A 20,047-nucleotide genomic window follows, 5' to 3' on the forward strand; every position below is an offset into this window, starting at 1 on the left:
TAGCCCAGTTAGGTAAAGGGGCAGTGTTGTATTTTGAGACGGTCTTGAATAAGCTAAGTAGCCATTGGCAGAGGGTAGCATAATGTGTCTGATTCTCTGTAATAATGGTATGGGAATAATAATGCATTTTATTTTGTAAAGTGGTTTCTTGCATCAAACAACAAAAAAACATTTTCAGTCACCACCTTGTCTGAAGGACAAGTGGATAAACAGGTTAATGCCAAGCCCTGCAAGTTTTTCCTCAAAAGGCTTATGGAATGCAGGCCTACATTGAACACCACACATTGGCTGGAAGTTGCACAGAATTTTCAATGTTCAAGTTCGCACTCAGCAGACCGGAAATTTGCTCAGTACCCCAAAAGATTTGAGGGAACATTGACCAGCAGGCATCTCCGATTACCTAAAACTGTCCTTTTCCAATATTGTTAGAATGTATTAGTAATAGTCTCGTAATGTTCAACTTCCTTCGTGGGCACTGCCAGTATAACCAATGAACCACTCAGCACAAGTCAGCTGACAAGACATGGTGGACATGGTCACACCGTAGTGAGTCAGCTATGGCATGTAGGACTACATCAGGTTTAGTGACAGAGTTAGTGGCTCACACTATTTCACAATGCCCAGTGCCCACTGTGTACCCTCACTCTTTTACTCTGTCTGTCTTGCTTTCCTTCAAAACCATCTTAAAGATCCATCATCTTGTCTGTGTCTATCTCATTACATATTGCTGAAGTAAAACCCACTGATTCAGCAAACAGCCATATTATCTTGTGCCTGGGAATAAATGGTGATTAACATTCCAATAGCATTCATCTGCATAGATGTAACCGCCATTTAACTAGGCAAGTCAGTTTAGAACAAATTCTTATTTACAATGACGGCCTAGGAACTGTGGCAGAACGACAGATTTTTACCTTATCAGCTCGGGGATTCAATCTAGCAATTTTTCGGTTACTGGCCCAACGCTCTAACCACTTGGCTACCTGCCGCCCCAAAGTGGCAGGTACCTGCCGCCCCACGTCAGAGGTAGCTGTTGGCTTTAGAAAGACAGCTGCCATTTTCTCACCATGTTTCTCCTTAGTTCACCTCAGTAGAAGTGAGGGGAATGCTTGTCTGTGTTTGTGACCTTTCAATGACAGATGGTGTTGTTTGTACTACAATGTTTGGTTTATTGTCTGTTTTGCCAGCTTAAGATAAAGCCCTAAAATCTGCATGTTTGTTTTCATCAGACGATCCATCAATTCATTCCTTTTCCTCTATTCGAGAAAACTTCTCTCAGTTTAAGAACATGTTCGCATTTCATTCGAGATACAACACTCGTCCCTTCATTCTAGAACATTTGTTCCTTCACTCTAGAACACCTTTTATTCTAGAACAGAGGTTGAACAAGACAATTGCCTCAGGTAAGAGGAGGCCATCCATCCAACATAGTTTGGTTACCAACTTCCTCGATTAAAAAAGGGCAACAGTATCTGAAAACAGGGAAGACATGGATCGGCAATGCTATTCTCTTAGCCTGTTCTGTTGGCCAACAACGGAGGCATGAATCTAAAATCGCAGGCTGGCACCTAGGCTACAATTCTGTTGCTACACGTCTGCTATCCCAACAACACATCTGAATTCAACAACACACTTTTCCCTTTACTCTCCTTCATTTAAACCGCTGATGACGTTTGTTCAGGTGGCTTGGGTTCCACGGCTGCTGCCAATGTGACAGTTGTGAATGGGGAAGCGCGTACACACACATGCAGGCATCATGAGCACAGGGTCTACTGCAGGATGTTGCCCTCGTCAGAGCTAAGATTACACACACACACAGGAATTCACACGCTCCTTACACACACGTAATGGAGATGCCTCCCTTCCACAGCTCAGCGAATAGAAGAAGCATATCTCAGAGGAAATGCTTCCTAAAAATCAAGAACAAGTGACGCTTAGTATTTTAACAGGAAGAAACACTGCTGCCCTCGCTGTTCTATAACTCTTCCAGGGTAGTCTGACATGTAAAACACTTCTGCTTTCACATTGATGAAACTAGCATTTAAGGCACAATGCGGATGCTCAACTTCCAGTTACTTTGTCTTCTCAAGACGTTTTGGAGGACTGAGGGGAAAGGTCTTTGTGAGTGCAAAGGCACAAAATGCAGAGGAACAGGATAACAAGCGGAGTAATTGTGTGTTTTAATTAAAATTGACTGTTTGCACTTTCCCCATTGTCACAAGACAAGTAGAACTTTTGGATTGCACCTTTATTATTTCTATGTTCAACACGTCAGCATCTTCCAACACGGTGGGCTGTGACTGGTAATATGAGCTGTTAGGTGATCCTCAGCAGAGATGAGATGGCTGAATGGAGGTTTGTATTTCACTGCATCATCCCCTCAGCATCCTCCACAAAAACAAGAATACTGGACACCAGGGAGAAACGGAGGGAGATTTCCTGATTCTGAATTATACTCAGGTCTTACTAGCTACTTTGTTGTTTGTTGGTATTTGAGACAGAGCAGGTGAGATACACTTCCTGGAATCTCAACTGTGATGTCATCAAAGGTCCTCTTCAGCAGGCCTGAATAAGTTCTACTCCATCCTCTGGCCCCTTAACAAATCCTCCCTTGTGATCACTTACCTTACATGACTGAATTGGCTAACGTGAAGCTGCGCTTAGACCAACTCAGTCATGTCAGATTAGTGATGATTACTTACTTCAAAGGAATAAAGGAGAACAGAGGGATGCATTTACCAAGTACTGGAATAGGGCCTCTCTCTCCCTGGTCAGCTCTGCAGAAGTCAGGGGATATTGATGGATTTTTATTTCTCTGCTTGGCTACAGTTCACTTTATTCCATTTATTTGGGAAGTGTGAGGACGCTGGCGTAAACACTGGGAGCTGAGTGGAAACTGGGATTTCCTGTTGTCTCTCTGACTCTGGGAGCATTCGGACAGGGAATGAGGATCTCTCCGTTCAGCCTTGGCTGAGACACACTTGCATAAACAAACAGGAATATGTATGGTTCTCTCTTCTCCATTCACATTCTCACTATGTCCCTGTGCTGTGACCTCAACCAGCCTCGGCATACAGCGTAAGTACACAGCACACATACACACAGATAGGAGCATCCCTGTACACCCCGGACTTTGACAGAATCTCACAGGCATTCATTCAACCGTTGGCACTCTGGGCTCTGTCAGTTACGGCCCCTAGTCATTCTAACATTTCCAGGCAGAATCTAAACAACTAAGCACTCATTAGACTCGATACACAACACACTCCAATCAGCAATGAATCACAAAAGATAAGTTGACAGTTGATCACTTGTTATGGGGCCATCTTCAACGAGATCTTATAAATAAACCACCAGCTCTTCACAGTTCAAATCTCTGTTGATAATGTCTGCCTTTTCACTATCAACTCTGAGCAAAAAGCAACAGTGAATCTACTGATGACCAATGAAAACCCCTTTCAGTTTTTGGGATGTACCAGACCATGGTTTACACACTGTTGTGCCAACCCAACCCGTACTATGCTGGCTCGGGTATAGAGCAGCTGGGACAACAAGGATATGTCACGGGTCGCCATGTCATCTTCTTATTTCATTCAATTTAAAGGGACACCACCAAAAAATGACTTCAAAATAGATCTGTTATTTTCATTATCATGCACATATCTGAACATATGACAGTTCCATGTTATTCAGATTAGAGGACACTATACCACTCCTGGACCAGCAGTGGTTCACATTCATGACTAGACTATTTCATATTTTTGGATCACCTGAGGACTGGTTGCCAAATACAGTACCTGTGCTATAGAGACTGTTTGATGCTCTGATTTTCTTTGGAATCATCTGTGATCTGGCAGTTTTTATTTGACACTAGTAGGCTGGTTTCAAGCTGCATCTCAAAACAACGAAGGACCCTTGTATGGCAGTGGTACACTGACTGCAAACATCCGTCTCTTTCTCTCTGTCTGTCCTATCTTTGACCCAGAGTGCAGCCAATCCATAAGTATGTCATTATTACTGGGAGATAACCACTAGGCCAGCCATAGGAACACTGCCTTCTCCTGCGTCACTGCTCAACTCCACAGAGAGCCTGTAGCCACATTACACCATGCACAACTCTGTGTGTGTGTGTGTGTATCTAACGGTGCATTTCTCAGAGTGAGAGGAACACAGCCTTCTCAGTTTTTAAAAATGTATTCAGATAGACGGGACGCTGTATCTTATGGCATTAACACGACATAAGAGCCATAACATTCTCATTAGTAACGTACTGCAATGCCAATAATTTCATCAGTTTGGATCCTTGGTCGAGTCTGAAGTGAAGGGATAGGCCTATGTGCACGTGAAAGGATATTTCCTTAAAGATTAATGAAGGTTAATAACTAAACAGCTCCGAAACTCTCCACCTGCCGAACACACAGATTATGACCTAACACAAACAGACGGTAAAAATGAAATTGACAGAACCTAAGTGCCCAATCACACGGTTGTTTGGGGTATCGAAGTAAAAAAAAAAAAGGCTGCATTTTGCTGCACGGAGACCACCATAGCATTTAGATTCCGATCACGTCATAGATCATCATAAATGTGCCACTGCCAACTGTAGCAAATGATCATCAGACCAGAGTTTGACCCCAGTTCTAGTCATACTGTCTGAACATGTCGAATATTGCGAAAGAATGGTTACGGTTTCACTGGTGGGCTCTACTACAGTCTAATCATAATCACGCAGAAAACAATTCGTTAAACCAAACGTAAAGCTGATGTGCGGGGTTATTTTTTTAAATTACATTTAGAGGGACCTTTGTTCACAAACGTAGGGACTGTCAAACGATTTTAACCTACAGGCCTAAACATACATAGGCTAGATTGGACATCCATTGAGCTAGGAATGGATACATTTAAGGGTTTAAAAGCCTATCATAAGCAATAAAACATGTGGTTTGGTGATGATGAAGGTGGTGGTGTATGGTATAAAGTAGATTTTAGAGCAGCATAGCATCTATAAATATCATGTTCAGAGACAATTTAGATTGCATCACTGTAGCATTCAACACAAAATGGAATTCGAACCCCATTCTACGCGTCAAAATGGTTCATTCATTTTATTAGGCTGTTTGAAGACCTACCTTCTCTTGCTTTTAACAGTACCGTATTGGCCACAATATTCTCCAGCTCCATCTAAAATCCTTTGATTTAGCTGAATAGATGCGTTGTTGTTTTTACGTCGGCACAGCAACACCTTGCTCTTCACGGCTAAATTGCTTTTCGTTTTACTCCAAATCCGAATCAAATGTATACATTTCAAATTCCTTGAAAGTCTATACACAGGCTATCGAGGAAATCCTTGTAATATTAACTAGGGCATGGTTCATATTGTCGGCTCTGAATACAGCGTCCGGAGGGCATTTCCATTCCAATTCCGGAGACTGTTGTGTTTCGTGCGAAATTTGGTGCGGAATCAAAGAAGGATAGGACTGTTGAGCCATCAATACATCCCGAAACAGCCCGAGACCTCGGCAAGACCTACATCCTTTGGTAACGCATTCGTAACAGCGGCTGAAGCACAGACCAGTAGCACTGGTGGGAGTTGGTGAAGTGTACTAGACTCAACGTGCTCCACCTCTTGGTGCGTAATAAAAAAAAAAGGGCTTGGTTTTTTATCTTGGTTGTAACGTTTGGCGGAGCTCTAAGCGGTTTCCCCAGTGGTTCTGGTCAATATGTCGGTTACATTTAGATGTGTACAGTGTGAAAAGTGTACAGTCTATGGAAGTTCAATGATTTATAGTAAGAGTTCGCAAATCTTGATCCACCAAGTTGGTGGTTCCAATATCGGAAGGGGCGTGTTCATATCTGGCCCATGACGTATGCGTTGCTGAGTATGCCTGTCTGGCTGTCAAAGACATCTGATAGCGGCACATTCTTGCCATCCCCTCCCAATGCAATGCCAAGCGGTAGAACTGAAGATGAAATACCTTGGGAGAAAGAATGATATTGATAAAGGTGATGTTCCCCATACATAGGCTATTGGTCCGTTGTTCAAATGCTGTTTTTCATCTGACATGGAAAGCATAAGAACCGCGGTGCACAATAACACATTTTAATTATTAAAACTGACCAAACACAACATCCAATTATCTCAAGATCTCATACAGGCCTACCAGTAGACTTTATGCCATTGGTGATGCTCTGCCTGTCTTCTTAGGTTCATATATACTGAACAAAAATATTAATGCAATATGCAAGAATTTCAATGGTTTTACTGAGTTACAGTTCATATAATGACATCAGTCAATTGAAATGTATTCCTGAGGCCCTAATATATGGATTTCACAAGACTGGGCAGGGGTGCAGCCATGGCCCACCCAATTGGCAGCCAGGTCCACCCACTTGGGAGCCAGGCACAGCCAATCAGAATGAGTTTTTCCCCACAAAAAGTCTTTATTACTAACAAAAATACTCAGTTTCATCAGGTGTCTGGTGGAAGCTGGGCTGGCGTTTGTACACGTGGTCCGCGGTTGTGGATGTACTGCCAAATTCTCTAAAACAGCATTGGAGGCCGCTTATGGTAGAGAAATTAACATTCAATTATCTGGCAACAGCTCTGGTGGACATTCCTGCAGTCAGCATGTCAATTGAACGCTCCTTCAAAACTTGAGACATCTGTGTGTTGTGTTGTATGACAAAACTGGAACACACTCCATCACTCTCCTTCTTGGTCAAATAGCCCTTACACAGCCTGGAGGTATGTTGGGTCATTGTCCTGTTGAAAAACAAATGATATTCCCACCAAGCGCAAACCAGATGAGACTGGACATTTTTACTAATATTAAATGTCAGGAATTGTGAAAAACTGAGTTTAAATGTAGTTGGCTAAGGTGTATGTAAACTTCCCGACTTCAACTGTATGCTGAGCACTTGTTGGCTGCTTTTCCTTCACTCTGCGGTCCAACTCATCCCAAACCATCTCAACTGGGTTGAGGTTGGGTGATTGTGGAGACCAGGTCATCTGATGCAGCACTCCATCCCTCTCCTTCTTGGTCAAATAGCCCTTACACAGCCTGGAGGTGTGTTGGGTCATTGTCCTGTTGAAAAACAAATGACAGTCCCACTAAGCGCAAACCAGATGGGATGGCGTATCGCTGCAGAAAGCTGTGGTAGCCATGCTGGTTAAGTGTGCCTTGAATTCTAAATAAATAACTGACAGTGTCACCAGCAAAGAACCATCACACCTCCTCCTCCATGCTTCATGGTGGGAACCACACATGCAGAGATAATCCGTTCACCTACTCTGCATCTCGTAAAGACACGGCGGTTGGAATCAAAAATCTCAAATTTGGACACACCAGACCAAAGGACAGATTTCCACCGGTCTTATGTCCATTACTTGTGTTTCTTGGCCTAAGAAAGTGTGTTCTTCTTATAGGTGTCCTTTAGTAGTAGTTTTTTTGCAGCAATTTGACCATGAAGGCCTGATTCACGCAGTCTCTTCTGAACAGTTGATGTTGAGATGTGTCTGTTACTTGAACTCTGTGAAGGATTTATTTGGGCTGCAATTTCTGAGCCTGGTAACTCTAATGAACGTATCCTCTGCAGCAGCGGTAACTCTGGGTCTTTCTTTCCTGTGGCGGTCCTCCTGAGAGCCAGTTTCATCATAGCGCTTGATGGTTTTTGCTACTGCACTTGAAGAAACTTTCAAAGTTATTGACATTTTCCAGATTGACTGAACTTTATGTCTTAAAGTAATGGACTGTCGATTCTCTTTGCTTATTTGAACTGTTCTTTCCATGATATGGACTTGGTCTTTTACCAAATAGGGCCATCTTCTGTATACCATCCCTACCTTGCCTCAACACAACTGATTGGCTCAAACACATTAGGAAGGAAAGAAATTCCGCAAATTAACTTTTAACACGGCACACCTGTTAATTGAAATGCATTCTAGGTGACTACATGAAGCTGGGTGAGAGAGTGTGCAAAGCTGTCATCAAGGCAACAGGTGGCTACTTTGAAGAATCAAAAATACATTTTGATTTGTTTAACACTTTTTTGATTACTACATGATTCCATTTCATAGTTTTGATGTAGAAAATAGTACAAAATAAAGAAAAACCCTGGAATGAGTAGGTGTGTTGGAACTTTTGACTGGTACTGTACATGATATACGATTGAATCCGTGTTCATGCATCTCACTGTGCCCGTACCAATATGGGGAATAAAACGTAATGACTTGCGCCTACATATCGACAAGCATAGGGTATTCCAGTTCTTCAGGTCCCATTGATAGGACAGTCTTGAACGAATCTCGTCTAGGTTGTCCTCCCATGATTAAACATTCACCAATAGAACAGAGGGTAGAGACTTGTTATTCTCTATATCGCCATATTTTCATTTTCTGTGTTAGGGATTAGGGCCTGGTCCCAGGTGAGCATTATGTCCTGCGCAGTCGAATCATTGAAGTAGAATTCTTCATCCAAATTGAGGTTAGTGATCGCTGTTCTGATGTCAAGAAGCTATTTTCGGTAATAGGAAATTATGGTGGAAACATTATGTACAAAAAAACTTTAAGATCAGCACAAAAAGAAAAAACACAAAATAGTATATTTGGGCAGGAGCCCGTAAAATGGACGCTATACATCCCAGCGCCATTCTCCGTCAGATTAGCTGATCCCACCTGATCATCTGGTTGGACATGACTTCAACAGGGTCACCAAGAGGGATCAGCCAATGAAGTTGGAAGTCCCACCCAGTTGACTACATTAAAATGATGGAAGCCCTCAATGGCACTGCCCATGCTAATATACTAGAGACCTCCATCACTCTATGAGAGACCACAGTGCCTTCTGCAGTAGAGCAGTAATCCATAGTCAGACTCAAATGAAAATTCCCATTTACAAATTAAACAAAGCAGACTTAAGTAATAAAATAACAAAAACTTTTATGGAAAACAAATCTTGTCATTACAATGTGTCTGCTTACACTAACAGAGTTCATCACTATATACTATTGACTTAGTTCTCAGTGCTATGGTATGAAAATCATAATTGATTTCTCATCAAATGTAGTCTTGTAGACAATCTAGGTTGTGTGGTCTACCCTCAAATCATGCATCACTTAATTCATTGTTTGCTTTCAAACCAATGAGTCATAATCAAAATTAAATCAGTACAGTATTTAGTGTGACTTGCGTCATCTACAAAGCACACATTCTTCTCATAGTCTTCAAAATAATCCCCTATTCAACATATAACTGAGGAGTCCAGTATTACGGAAAAAAATGGAACAGAAGTGCCTTCAGTATTCATCGAGATTATCTGCCTTGGGGATGGATAGGCCTCTGTCCTTCAGTATTCATCGAGATTATCTGCCTTGGGGATGGATAGGCCTCTGTCCTTCAGTATTCATCGAGATTATCTGCCTTGGGGATGGATAGGCCTCTGTCCTTCAGTATTCATCGAGATTATCTGCCTTGGGGATGGATAGGCCTCTGTCCTTCAGTGCGGTCACCTTGGCTTTCTCTGTCTTCTGCTTGGCTTGCTGTTGCAATCGCTGCTCCTCCAGGATCTCCTCTATAGAAACTTGCTGCAAGACGTTGTCACACAGCTTATCAATGTCCTAAAGTGGGATTATATTAAACATACTGTCAACGTACATGTCATGCATGTCCTTCTGGAGAGTAATAGCAGTGGCACACGTGTAAACCCCAGCAACTGATTGTTCTCAACTGATCAAATCAAACTGTATGTCACATACATGCACCAAATTCAACAGGTGTAAACCTTGCCGTAAAATATTTACTTACAAGCCCTTAACCAGCAATGCAGATGTAAAAAATAAATAATAATATTTGCTACAAAAATGTATCAAATATAAAGTACAAAAAAAAGTAACAATAAAATAAAGAGGCTATATACAGTGGGGACCGGTACCGAGTCAATGTGCGGGGGTACCGGTTAGTCCAGGTAATATGTACATGTAGGAGGGGTAAAGTGACTATACATAGATAATAAACAGTGAGTAGCAGCAGCGTAAAAAAGGGGGTCAATATAAATAGTCCAGGTATCCATTTGATTAACTGTATAGCAGTCTTTTGCTTGGGGGTAGAAGCTGTTAAGGAGCCTTTTGGATCTAGACTTGGTGCTCTGGTACTGCTTGCCATGCGGTAGCAGAGATAACAGTTTATGACTAGGGTGGCTGGAGTCTGACCATTTTTAGGGCCTTCCTCTGACAGCACCTGGTATAGAGGTCCTGGATGGCAGGATGCTTGGCCAGTGAGTTCAAGCAAAGACCACCTTAGAACGATAGGATCCTATATTTCTACTGATGAATATAGCCTTAAGATGCTTTTGGGAAACCAGGCCCTGTGTGTGAATCAGCCATGCTACGTAGGTGACAACTAAAGTTTGGGCTGAAGTACAGTGCCTTGCGAAAGTATTCTGCCCCCTTGAACTTTGCGACCTTTTGCCACATTTCAGGCTTCAAACATAAAGATATAAAACTGTATTTTTTTGTGAAGAATCAACAAGTGGGACACAATCATGAACGACATTTATTGGATATTTCAAACTTTTTTAACAAATCAAAAACTGAAAAATTGGGCGTGCAAAATTATTCAGCCCCTTTACTTTCAGTGCAGCAAACTCTCTCCAGAAGTTCAGTGAGAATCTCTGAATGATCCAATGTTGACCTAAATGACTAATGATGATAAATACAATCCACCTGTGTGTAATCAAGTCTCCGTATAAATGCACCTGCACTGTGATAGTATCAGAGGTCCGTTAAAAGCGCAGAGAGCATCATGAAGAACAAGGAACACACCAGGCAGGTGAGATACTGTTGTGAAGAAGTTTAAAGACGGATTTGGATACAAAAAGATTTCCCAAGCTTTAAACATCCCAAGGAGCACTGTGCAAGCGATAATATTGAAATGGAAGGAGTATCAGACCACTGCAAATCTACCAAGACCTGGCCGTCCCTCTAAACTTTCAGCTCATACAAGGAGAAGACTGATCAGAGATGCAGCCAAGAGGCCCATGATCACTCTGGATGAACTGCAGAGATCTACAGCTGAGGTGGGACACTCTGTCCATAGGACAACAATCAGTCGTATATTGCACAAATCTGGCCTTTATGGAAGAGTGGCAAGAAGAAAGCCATTTCTTAAAGATATCCATGAAAAGTGTCGTTTAAAGTTTGCCACAAGCCACCTGGGAGACACACCAAACATGTGGAAGAAGGTGCTCTGGTCAGATAAAACCAAAATTGAACTTTTTGGCAACAATGCAAAACATTATGTTTGGCGTAAAAGCAACACAGCTCATCACCCTGAACACACCAGCCCCACTGTCAAACATGGTGGTGGCAGCATCATGGTTTGGGCCTGCTTTTCTTCAGCAGGGACAGGGAAGATGGTTAAAATTGATGGGAAGATGGATGGAGCCAAATACAGGACCATTCTGGAAGAAAACCTGATGGAGTCTGCAAAAGACCTGAGACTGGGACGGAGATTTGTCTTCCAACAAGACAATGATCCAAAACATAAAGCAAAATCTACAATGGAATGGTTCAAAAATAAACATATCCAGGTGTTAGAATGGCCAAGTCAAAGTCCAGACCTGAATCCAATCGAGAATCTGTGGAAAGATCTGAAAACTGCTGTTCACAAATGCTCTCCATCCAACCTCACTGAGCTTGAGCTGTTTTGCAAGGAGGAATGGGAAAAATTTCAGTCTCTCGATGTGCAAAACTGATAGAGACATACCCCAAGCGACTTACAGCTCTAATCGCAGCAAAAGGTGGCACTACAAAGTATTAACTTAAGGGGGCTGAATAATTTTGCACGCCCAATTTTTCAGTTTTTGATTTGTTAATTAAAAAAGTTTGAAATATCCAATAAATGTCGTTCCACTTCATGATTGTGTCCCACTTGTTGTTGATTCTTCACAAAAAAATACAGTTTTATATATTTATGTTTGAAGCCTGAAATGTGGCAAAAGTTCGCAAAGTTCAAGGGTGGCCGAATACTTTCGCAAGGCACTGTACTTACTAATCATGTGAGTATATTGAAAAACTGCTACACATTCAACTAATTTGTAGTATATCCCCTCTGGTCTAATCAACAGGCTTACTTTAGCACAAACAAATGACTGTGTAGGCCTACTCTACTAAGGAAACTAAAGCAGCCTTGAAGTACTGATAAAGAACAAGAGGGTGGCATGGATGAATACTTACTATTTCTCCAAGCAAAACAACATTCTCTCCTCTCACAATGAAGATTCCTCTGGGGATGTCTCCAAACTTCTTGCCCACATGGATGCGCTCGATTGTTTGATGAAAAACTAGGTTGGCTGAAAGAGAAGGTGAAGAGATGAGATAGGGAAGTTAAGATCATTTTCCCTTTGATTGCCTGAATGTACCTACTTGTGAATAAGTTACATTATCTGAGTATTGACAACATCAAACTAAGCTAAGAAGGCTAGTGTTTAAACTGAAATATGATTATTAGTTTGTTAATTTGCCATACCAAACTGGTCAATGCTTCTCAGAAACCCAATTAGCGTTCGTCCATCTCGAAGAAGTACAAGATGCTTTTCTGCAAGAAAAAAAGGAATGTTTATAGTTGAGCCACCGCACGTGGTTACAATGTATCCAAACGTTGCCCCCCACGCCCCACAGTGAGGATACAATGTTGCAAGGTCGCCGCGTGTCAAATGATGACAAGAAGGGGTTCATAATTCACCAGTGACTGACTGTTTGATCATTATCATCATCACGGTTTTCGAACGTTGGAAATGTTTTGGGCTTTTCACTCACACTTCTGTCTCAACTCAGCCTAACCTTCGCTATCCCAACTTACTGTCTATGTCATCGATGAGACTCGCGGTCCCTGGCATGTAGTTCATTTTGATCGTGTGTAGTTAATCGCCGTGTATGACATGTGTCAAGACAAATCGTTAAAAAGTATATCTGTATCCTATCTACAGGAAGAGCAGGGAACGCATGCTCAGGGAAGCCCTTCCTGTAGAATTGTAACCCATTAACCGCCGCCACATTGGAAAATGTTCTTCTGTAATTTATTATTGTATCCGATAATAGATAACATTGTTATTGTATTTGAATTTCGATATAGTTATTAAAGTGACAATTTAGGCTAATATAACTTGAATAACTGATGTATATTTAGGACATTGCATTTTTCTAATAATGTAATACTTTGAATGAATATGCGTTTGGTTTTTAAGAAGACACAAACATTAGGCCATTCAAACAACTACCGCGAATTGTAACCATCGCAATTTGTTTAAACAAATTATTGGTTTAAATCGACGCATTCGGTGCGATCTGCTCTAAACTCTGAGCGCCTATTGGTCAAAATACCAAATATTCCACGCACGTGGAAAAAAGGAAAAGGGAGGGGCGAAAATGAAAGGGGCAAACAATGATATATTTAGCTGCCCATGGTCAATGCCTTCAGCAACTCGAGAATTTCAATAAAGCTTTTGTTTTTCATAGCAGTAAGAGCGCTCCGATTTGACAGTCCATTTTATCACGATTTATTTTAATGACAAACGACAGAAGTGCTGGGGACGCTGCTTGGGTGATGCATCATCAAATGCAGTCGAATCCCAAATCCGCCTGGCCCTCAAATTTCAACTCGGAAAATAATAACGTGAACTGGAATAACGCTATGGTACGACACATTGTATAGCTAATTCATGTCAACACGAAGATAACTAGTTATGTTAATCACATTTTAGAACATACGATTTAATGTTCGTAAACACACGTTGGTATTTTTGTACTGTATACAGTTGAGCGTTCATTAGCTAGCTAGCTAGTTAGCCTGCGTTCTAGCCAGCCACTTTAGCTAGCTAACCATCTTCTGACCGTTTGTCCCATCTACCTAACTAGTGATGTCCTATATTGCTAGCTACCTAACTTGCTTATTTGGTTATATTTGACATGCAGATTGTCTAGTTATGCAGTTTGTAGTGTATGATTTATATCCTAGCTAGTTAATAGCTACTGTTTTGTGATTCTTCCGCTGCTAGCTAACCTTAGCTAGCTATTATGTAATACAGTAGGAAATGCTTTTGCATTCGGTCAGTGTCTTGCTTAATTACTAGACGATTGGATACTTTAATCAAAAAAGTTATTGAAGTGACGTGACAATAGAGGTCTGGGGTTACTGTTTACTCATGTCAATATAGTTGACTATTTAAACATTGCGGATTTTGAGCCCAGGTAAACATGTCTTATCATATGCCTACAGGACGCTTCCCAATACCCTGGTTACTCCTCAAACTACTGGTATCCCCAGACACATTCCACAGCAGGGCACTATCCAAATGCCTACCCTTCAGGATCTGACGTACAGCCACCTTACAACCCACAGGTACAGTACGGCCTCATGTTATGTCATAGCAAAGGCCCTCTAAATCCACCTCTATATGTGGGGATTAAGTCCTAATCCGTCATCTCAAGGGCTCTCACCCTTCCTTGACACTTTGTTACTCACGCACAAATATTTTCACAGACTGGCAGTCTGGCACTCACATTCAAACCCTTACTGATGTAGGCACACATTCCCTCTCTCCCTATCCAGGCAATGCAAGCATATCCAAATGGCCACGGCGTCTATAACACTGGTCCAGGCCAATATCCGGCAAATTCTTTCCACCCATCCAACCCATTCTACTGTGCAGAGCAGATGTCTCCCAGGCAGGCAACAGGCCAGTACCCTAGCCAGGGCTGCCCAGGACCAGAGCAGAGCACAGGCGGGTCAGGACAACCCCACACCCAGCACCAACATCAGCACCACCACTACCCTGGACCACACTGTCAAGGGGTAAGTACATTCAACCAGGGCAGTGTTTAACAGTGTCTGAGGTAAAGGCAGTTGGGCATAATGGCTCTTGTCTATTTTCTCCCAGGCCCCTAGCTATCCTCCTGGGTCTTACACACACTATGGGGAAGGTGGTCCTGCATTGCCTGCAAACCCCCAATATCCCACTGGACAGGCCCTTCACCCTAGGCCGCAGGCTGAGGCTTGGGCCCACTCAGGTGGGTATGGGCCCTCACACCAGCAGTGGCAGCCAGGCACCCAACCTCTACACAGCAACTATGGGAACCCTGTCCGCCCACAACACCCCCCAGCCTGGCCAGGCACTGGCACTGGAGCCCCACCCCCCTATGAAGCCAAGGTATGTGTGGAACACAAGGGAGGCATCTCAAAGACCTAAATTGGCCTTTGGTCGTCTCGTCTCCTTTATTTGAACATATTGTTTCTAAAATACCCTCTAAGTGGTACTAATTTTGTTCTTCTTGGAAGAAAGGGGATAGTTCAGAAAAGCTCATACCCTCTGGTACCATAGCAGTCTTGGGTCTGAATTAATTTAATTTCTATTCATTACACACTAATTGTGTAAGACAATCTTTTTTACCTCCTCAGGACCAGCACTACCCAGGACCCCACCAGCACCAGTGTGCCCCACAGGTGGGACCCAAACCCAGACCAGCCCCCTCCCCTAACCCCACTAATGGCAAGCCCGTCGACTTCAGCTCACCTCCCCAGATGTACAACAAACCAGGACGAGGGGGGGTGCAGGAGCCAAAGCCTTCCCAGGGTGAGCCTCCAACCCAGCCCCAGGGGCCAATCGGGCCCCAGCCCCTGAGCGACAACCCCAGCTTGGCCAAAGTCCAGCAGGTCATGGCCCGGGTGCTTTTGCTCCATGAGGATGTGGATGAGTTTGTGGGTAAAAAATCGGAGAAGAGTTACCGATACCTGGAGGAACTGCTGACCAAGGAGCTGCTGGTTCTGGACTCAGTGGAGACTCAGGGACAGGAAGTGGTCAGGCAGGCCCGGAAGGAGGCTGTGCAGAGGATCCAGGCCATCCTGGACCGGCTGGAGAAAAAGGCCTTCTGAATTGGACCGGTTCTGGTTCTAAGGGTCTTACTGTTCTTTTTTTGTGACATTTGAATCTAAACCGGTCCCTTGGAATGAAATGCCCAATTCTGTTTGTTGACTACATCTCCTGGATCGTAAAGGTTTAGATAGACTGGTTCTCAACAAGGACTTTTGGTTTGGAATCAGGCCAGCTTATGCTACTTCACGCAGGTGTGATCAGGAACATAAGAGATGCCATGTCAAAGTATTCATGATGGCAAATGTAATGGTTGTACATATCAAGTCATGACTAAGTTATGGTGTTGTTGGGTTAGTTGTCATAACCCGACATTAGTGTCCATGATGGCTTAAAGCATCGGTTATGTCATGCTTGTGCCAGTGTAATGTAGTCTTATAATGGTGGTTTCATATAGTGTCACCATGTTCATTTCAAAGTAGGTAAATGTTGCCCCTTAATCACTGATAGGGTGAGATGTTTTTGCTTGGTTAATAAGGCTTGGATTTGGCATAGGCTAATCTGATCCTAGATCTGTGTTCAAAGGCCACTTCTACCATGAGTGTTCCATTCACCATGTTTTCTTACATGTTGTGAACCATTTGCACTACCATGAGATTTTCCCTTTATCACCCACCTGTCATTGTAAGCAGAATGCAAACAGTGTGCATTCACACACAGCCTTCCAAATTGCCGCAGGGATTTACATTAAGGGTTGCCCCATTGCCTTTGTCAAGTTAACTGGGCGGTAATGCAAGTTGAGCCTGCTCTGAGGTTGCTCCATTAGTCAGGTGATATGTTTTTAAGAAGTGAATACAACCAAACTGCAAAGAATTTCAATAGCCTAAAACTGATATCCCTTTAGGTGAATGACAGGATTTATGGCAGTTGGGCAGGTCATTTTTTTTTACTGATTTAAAAAAAAGTGAAAGGCAGGCAATATGGCGCTTCTGCTTAATTTACATTTGAGCAAGTGATCATAATATTTGAGCAACCAAAAAAATGATCCTGACTTGCCTTTGTAGACTTTAATATCAATCCCTAGGTGGGTAACGTTACACACACAGTATCTACAAAGGTAGAATCAATTGCTTTTCAATGCGGTCGATGGAAGAAATTCAATTAATGACTTAAATTTGCTCAATGGAAATATTGAGGAAGTTTCAATTCACTCCCTGAATAAATTCATGTCTTAATTCCATCTATCCTAACCCTGGTATGTATGTATAGTAGTTGGTCTACAACTCCTCCACAATGCTTTTGCCATTGATTGGTGTTAGACATTGTAATTAAGTGCAGGCCTAGGATCAGTTTAGTGCTATTCTTCGAAGGACGAAAAGGAAAACTGACCTTAGACCCTGTTCAATTACTTCCTTCTTTAGAGTAATCTTTGACCTTTCTACCACAGTTTTACCTTTCATGTTCATATCAGACCAGGACCCATATCCATAAATCGTCTCGGAATATGAGTGATGATCTAGTATCAGGTCCACCCTGTCCATATAATCTTATTCATTATGATCTAAAAGGTGAAACTGAACCTAGATCAGCACTCCTACGTAGAGGCTTTGTGGATACGGGCCCAGTGATATTTTAAGGAAGAAGGATGTATTGAAACAGGTGATTAGGGTCAGCTTCATCCTACAGCACTATTGATTGGATGTTTATTTATTTCAAAACCACAAATCAAATCACTTTCTTAGATTGTGTTAATTTCTTAGAAATCAGCTACTTTGTTGATCAAAATAAATAATAATAATCACGAGTGCCATAATATCGGCAGGTGCTTTTTCAAATCGTTATAAAAAAATCAACTTTAAATCTCTTAAGCTTTGCATGGATCAAAATGTTCTGTTTGTCATGTTTCTTTTTTTCCTGTGATGTTATTTTTGTGTTCAGATAGAGAACCATTCGCTAACTAAAAAATATCTATATTTGTAACAGGGACCAAGGTCCTGTCTACAGCGGTTTCTGACGTAATGCATGTTTCCAACAGAAGATGGGACTATTTTCCTGACTGATTCAGAAATGACTACAGCTCAAACAGATGAATTGCATTAAATGTCAGTACATTTTTCAAATGTGTTATGCATGTTATTGTATAGTCTTTTGGAAAACATACCATAAACACTCAAAATTAACAAGAGTTTGTCATATGATAGGTGGAAGAGAGAAAATGAAAGACGTTTGAATGAAGTGAGGGGTAATGAAAGTGAGACAACACACTGCAAGCTGATACACAGTACCAGTCAAAAAAAGTTTGGACACACCTACTCATTCCAGGTTTATCTTTATTTTTACTATTTTCTACATTGTAGCCTTAAACAATGAAATAACACATGGAATCATGTAGTAACCAAAAACTGTTAAACAAATCAACATATTTTATATTAGATTCTTCAAAGTAGCCACCCTTTGCCGAGTGGCGCAGCGGTCTAAGGCACTGCATCTCAGTACTAGAGGCGTCACTACAGGCCCTGGTTGGATTCCAGGCTGTATCACAACCGGCTGGGATTGGGAGTCCCACGGGGCGGTGCACAATTGGCCCAGCGATGTTAGGGTTTGGCTGGGGTAGGATTGTTCTTAACTGACTTGCCTAGTTAAATAAAAAATGACAGCGTTGCACACTTGGTGCTCTCTCAACCAGCTTCACAATGTAGTCACCTTGAATGCATTTAATTTAACAGGTGTGCCTTCTTAAAAGTTAATTTGTGGAATTTCACTCCTGAATGTGTTTGAGCCAATCAGTTGTGTTGTGACAAAGTAGGGGGGTATACAGAAGAAAGTCCATATTATGGCAAGAACAGCTCAAATAAGCAAATCGAAATGACAGTCCATCATTACTTTAAGACATGAAGGTCAGTCAATCCGGAAATGTTTTATAACTTTGAAATTTCTTCAAGTGCAGTTGCAAAAACCATCAAGCACCATGATGAAACTGACTCTCATGAGGACCACCACAGGAATGGAAGACCCAGAGTTACCTCTGCTGCAAAGGATAGAGTTAACTGCACCTCAGATTGCAGCCCAAATAAGTTAAACAGACATATCTGAACACCAACTGTTCAGAGGAGACTTTGTGAATCAGGCCTTCATGGGGAAATTGCTGCAAAGAAACCACTACTTAAAGGACACCAATAAGAAGAGACTTGCTTGGGCCAAGAAACACAAGCAATGGTCATTAGACCGGTGGAAATCTGTCCTTTGGTCTGATGTGTCCAAATGTGAGATTTTTGGTTCCAACTGCCGTGCCTTTGTGAGACGCAGAGTAGATGAACGGATGATCTCTGCATGTGTGGTTCCCACTGTGAAGCATGGAGGAGGTGATGTGATGGTGCTTTGCTGGTGACACTGTCAGTGATTAATTTATCATTAAAGTCACACTTAACCAGCATAGCTACCACAGCATTATGCAACGATATGCCATCCCATCCGGTTTGCACTTAGTGGGAATATCATTTGTTTATCAACAGGACAATGACCCAACATACCTTAAGGCTGTGTAAGGGCTATTTGACCAAGATGGAGTGATGGAGTGCTACATCAGATGACCTGGCCTCCACATCACCCGACCTCAACTCAATTGAGACGGTTTGAGATGAGTTGGACCGCAGCGTGAAGGAAAAGCAGCCAACAAGTGCTTAGCATATGTGGGAGCTCCTTCAAGACTGTTGGAAAAGCATTCCTCATGAAGCTGGTTGAGAGAATGCCAAGCGTGTGCAAAGCTGTCATCAAATCAAAGGGTGGCTGCTTTTGAAGAATCTAAAATATATTTTGATTGATTTAACACTTTCTTGGTTACTACATGATTCCATATGTGTTATTTCATAGTTTTGATGTCTTCACTATTCTATTCTACAATGTAGAAAATAGTACAAATAAAGAAAAACCAAAAGGTGTCCAAACTTTTGACTGGTACTGTATTTTCTCTATGGATTTAATATATTCTGTCATTCATTCTGTGATTAGTTTACCTCCCTAAAGAAACCCTATCTCAGAATGACTAGCCATGAGAAAAATGCAATGAATGTATTTTTGTGAAGTTGAGACGGAGGCACATACACCCTTGCCTGCCAACTAGCTTTCAGATCTTTAAATAGGTAGCTATTTTGATGCGAAAGCAAAACAGTCTCTGCGAGCCTTGT

The 20,047-nt window shown here is 42.1% G+C and overlaps 3 protein-coding genes across 4 annotated transcripts in view; 1 reads left to right on the top strand and 2 right to left on the bottom strand.

Annotated features, from left to right (window-relative positions):
• Window positions 1-5,812, bottom strand: part of LOC115140702 (G protein-coupled receptor kinase 5-like) — a 68,262-nt gene extending 62,450 nt beyond the window's left edge. Inside the window, exon 1 of one of the 2 annotated variants that reach the window (XM_065026791.1) lies at window positions 5,130-5,812. In XM_065026791.1, the coding sequence (XP_064882863.1) occupies window positions 5,130-5,181 (52 nt within the window). In that variant the 5' untranslated portion in view covers window positions 5,182-5,812. The remainder of the gene's footprint in view (window positions 1-5,129) is intronic. The other variant, XM_065026790.1, reaches the window with a different exon arrangement.
• Window positions 5,813-8,918: 3,106 nt separating this feature from the next.
• On the bottom strand, window positions 8,919-13,027 carry LOC115140297 (U6 snRNA-associated Sm-like protein LSm1). The gene is made up of 4 exons (XM_029678606.2): window positions 12,857-13,027; window positions 12,524-12,592; window positions 12,232-12,347; window positions 8,919-9,615 (listed from the first exon to the last, which is right to left on the bottom strand). The coding sequence occupies exons 1-4, from the start codon at window positions 12,900-12,902 to the stop codon at window positions 9,445-9,447; spliced, it is 402 nt and encodes a 133-aa protein (XP_029534466.1). The 5' UTR covers window positions 12,903-13,027; the 3' UTR covers window positions 8,919-9,444.
• A 372-nt stretch (window positions 13,028-13,399) lies between these two features.
• On the top strand, window positions 13,400-17,983 carry LOC115140296 (BAG family molecular chaperone regulator 4-like). Its single transcript, XM_029678605.2, has 5 exons — window positions 13,400-13,690; window positions 14,273-14,395; window positions 14,606-14,848; window positions 14,934-15,203; window positions 15,452-17,983. Exons 1-5 carry the CDS (start codon window positions 13,562-13,564, stop codon window positions 15,923-15,925), a joined length of 1,239 nt encoding a protein of 412 aa, XP_029534465.1. The 5' UTR covers window positions 13,400-13,561; the 3' UTR covers window positions 15,926-17,983.
• The last annotated feature ends 2,064 nt before the right edge of the window (window positions 17,984-20,047 follow it).

The sequence above is a fragment of the Oncorhynchus nerka genome, linkage group LG13 (genome assembly GCF_034236695.1).
Source record: "Oncorhynchus nerka isolate Pitt River linkage group LG13, Oner_Uvic_2.0, whole genome shotgun sequence".
NCBI lineage: Eukaryota > Metazoa > Chordata > Actinopteri > Salmoniformes > Salmonidae > Oncorhynchus > Oncorhynchus nerka.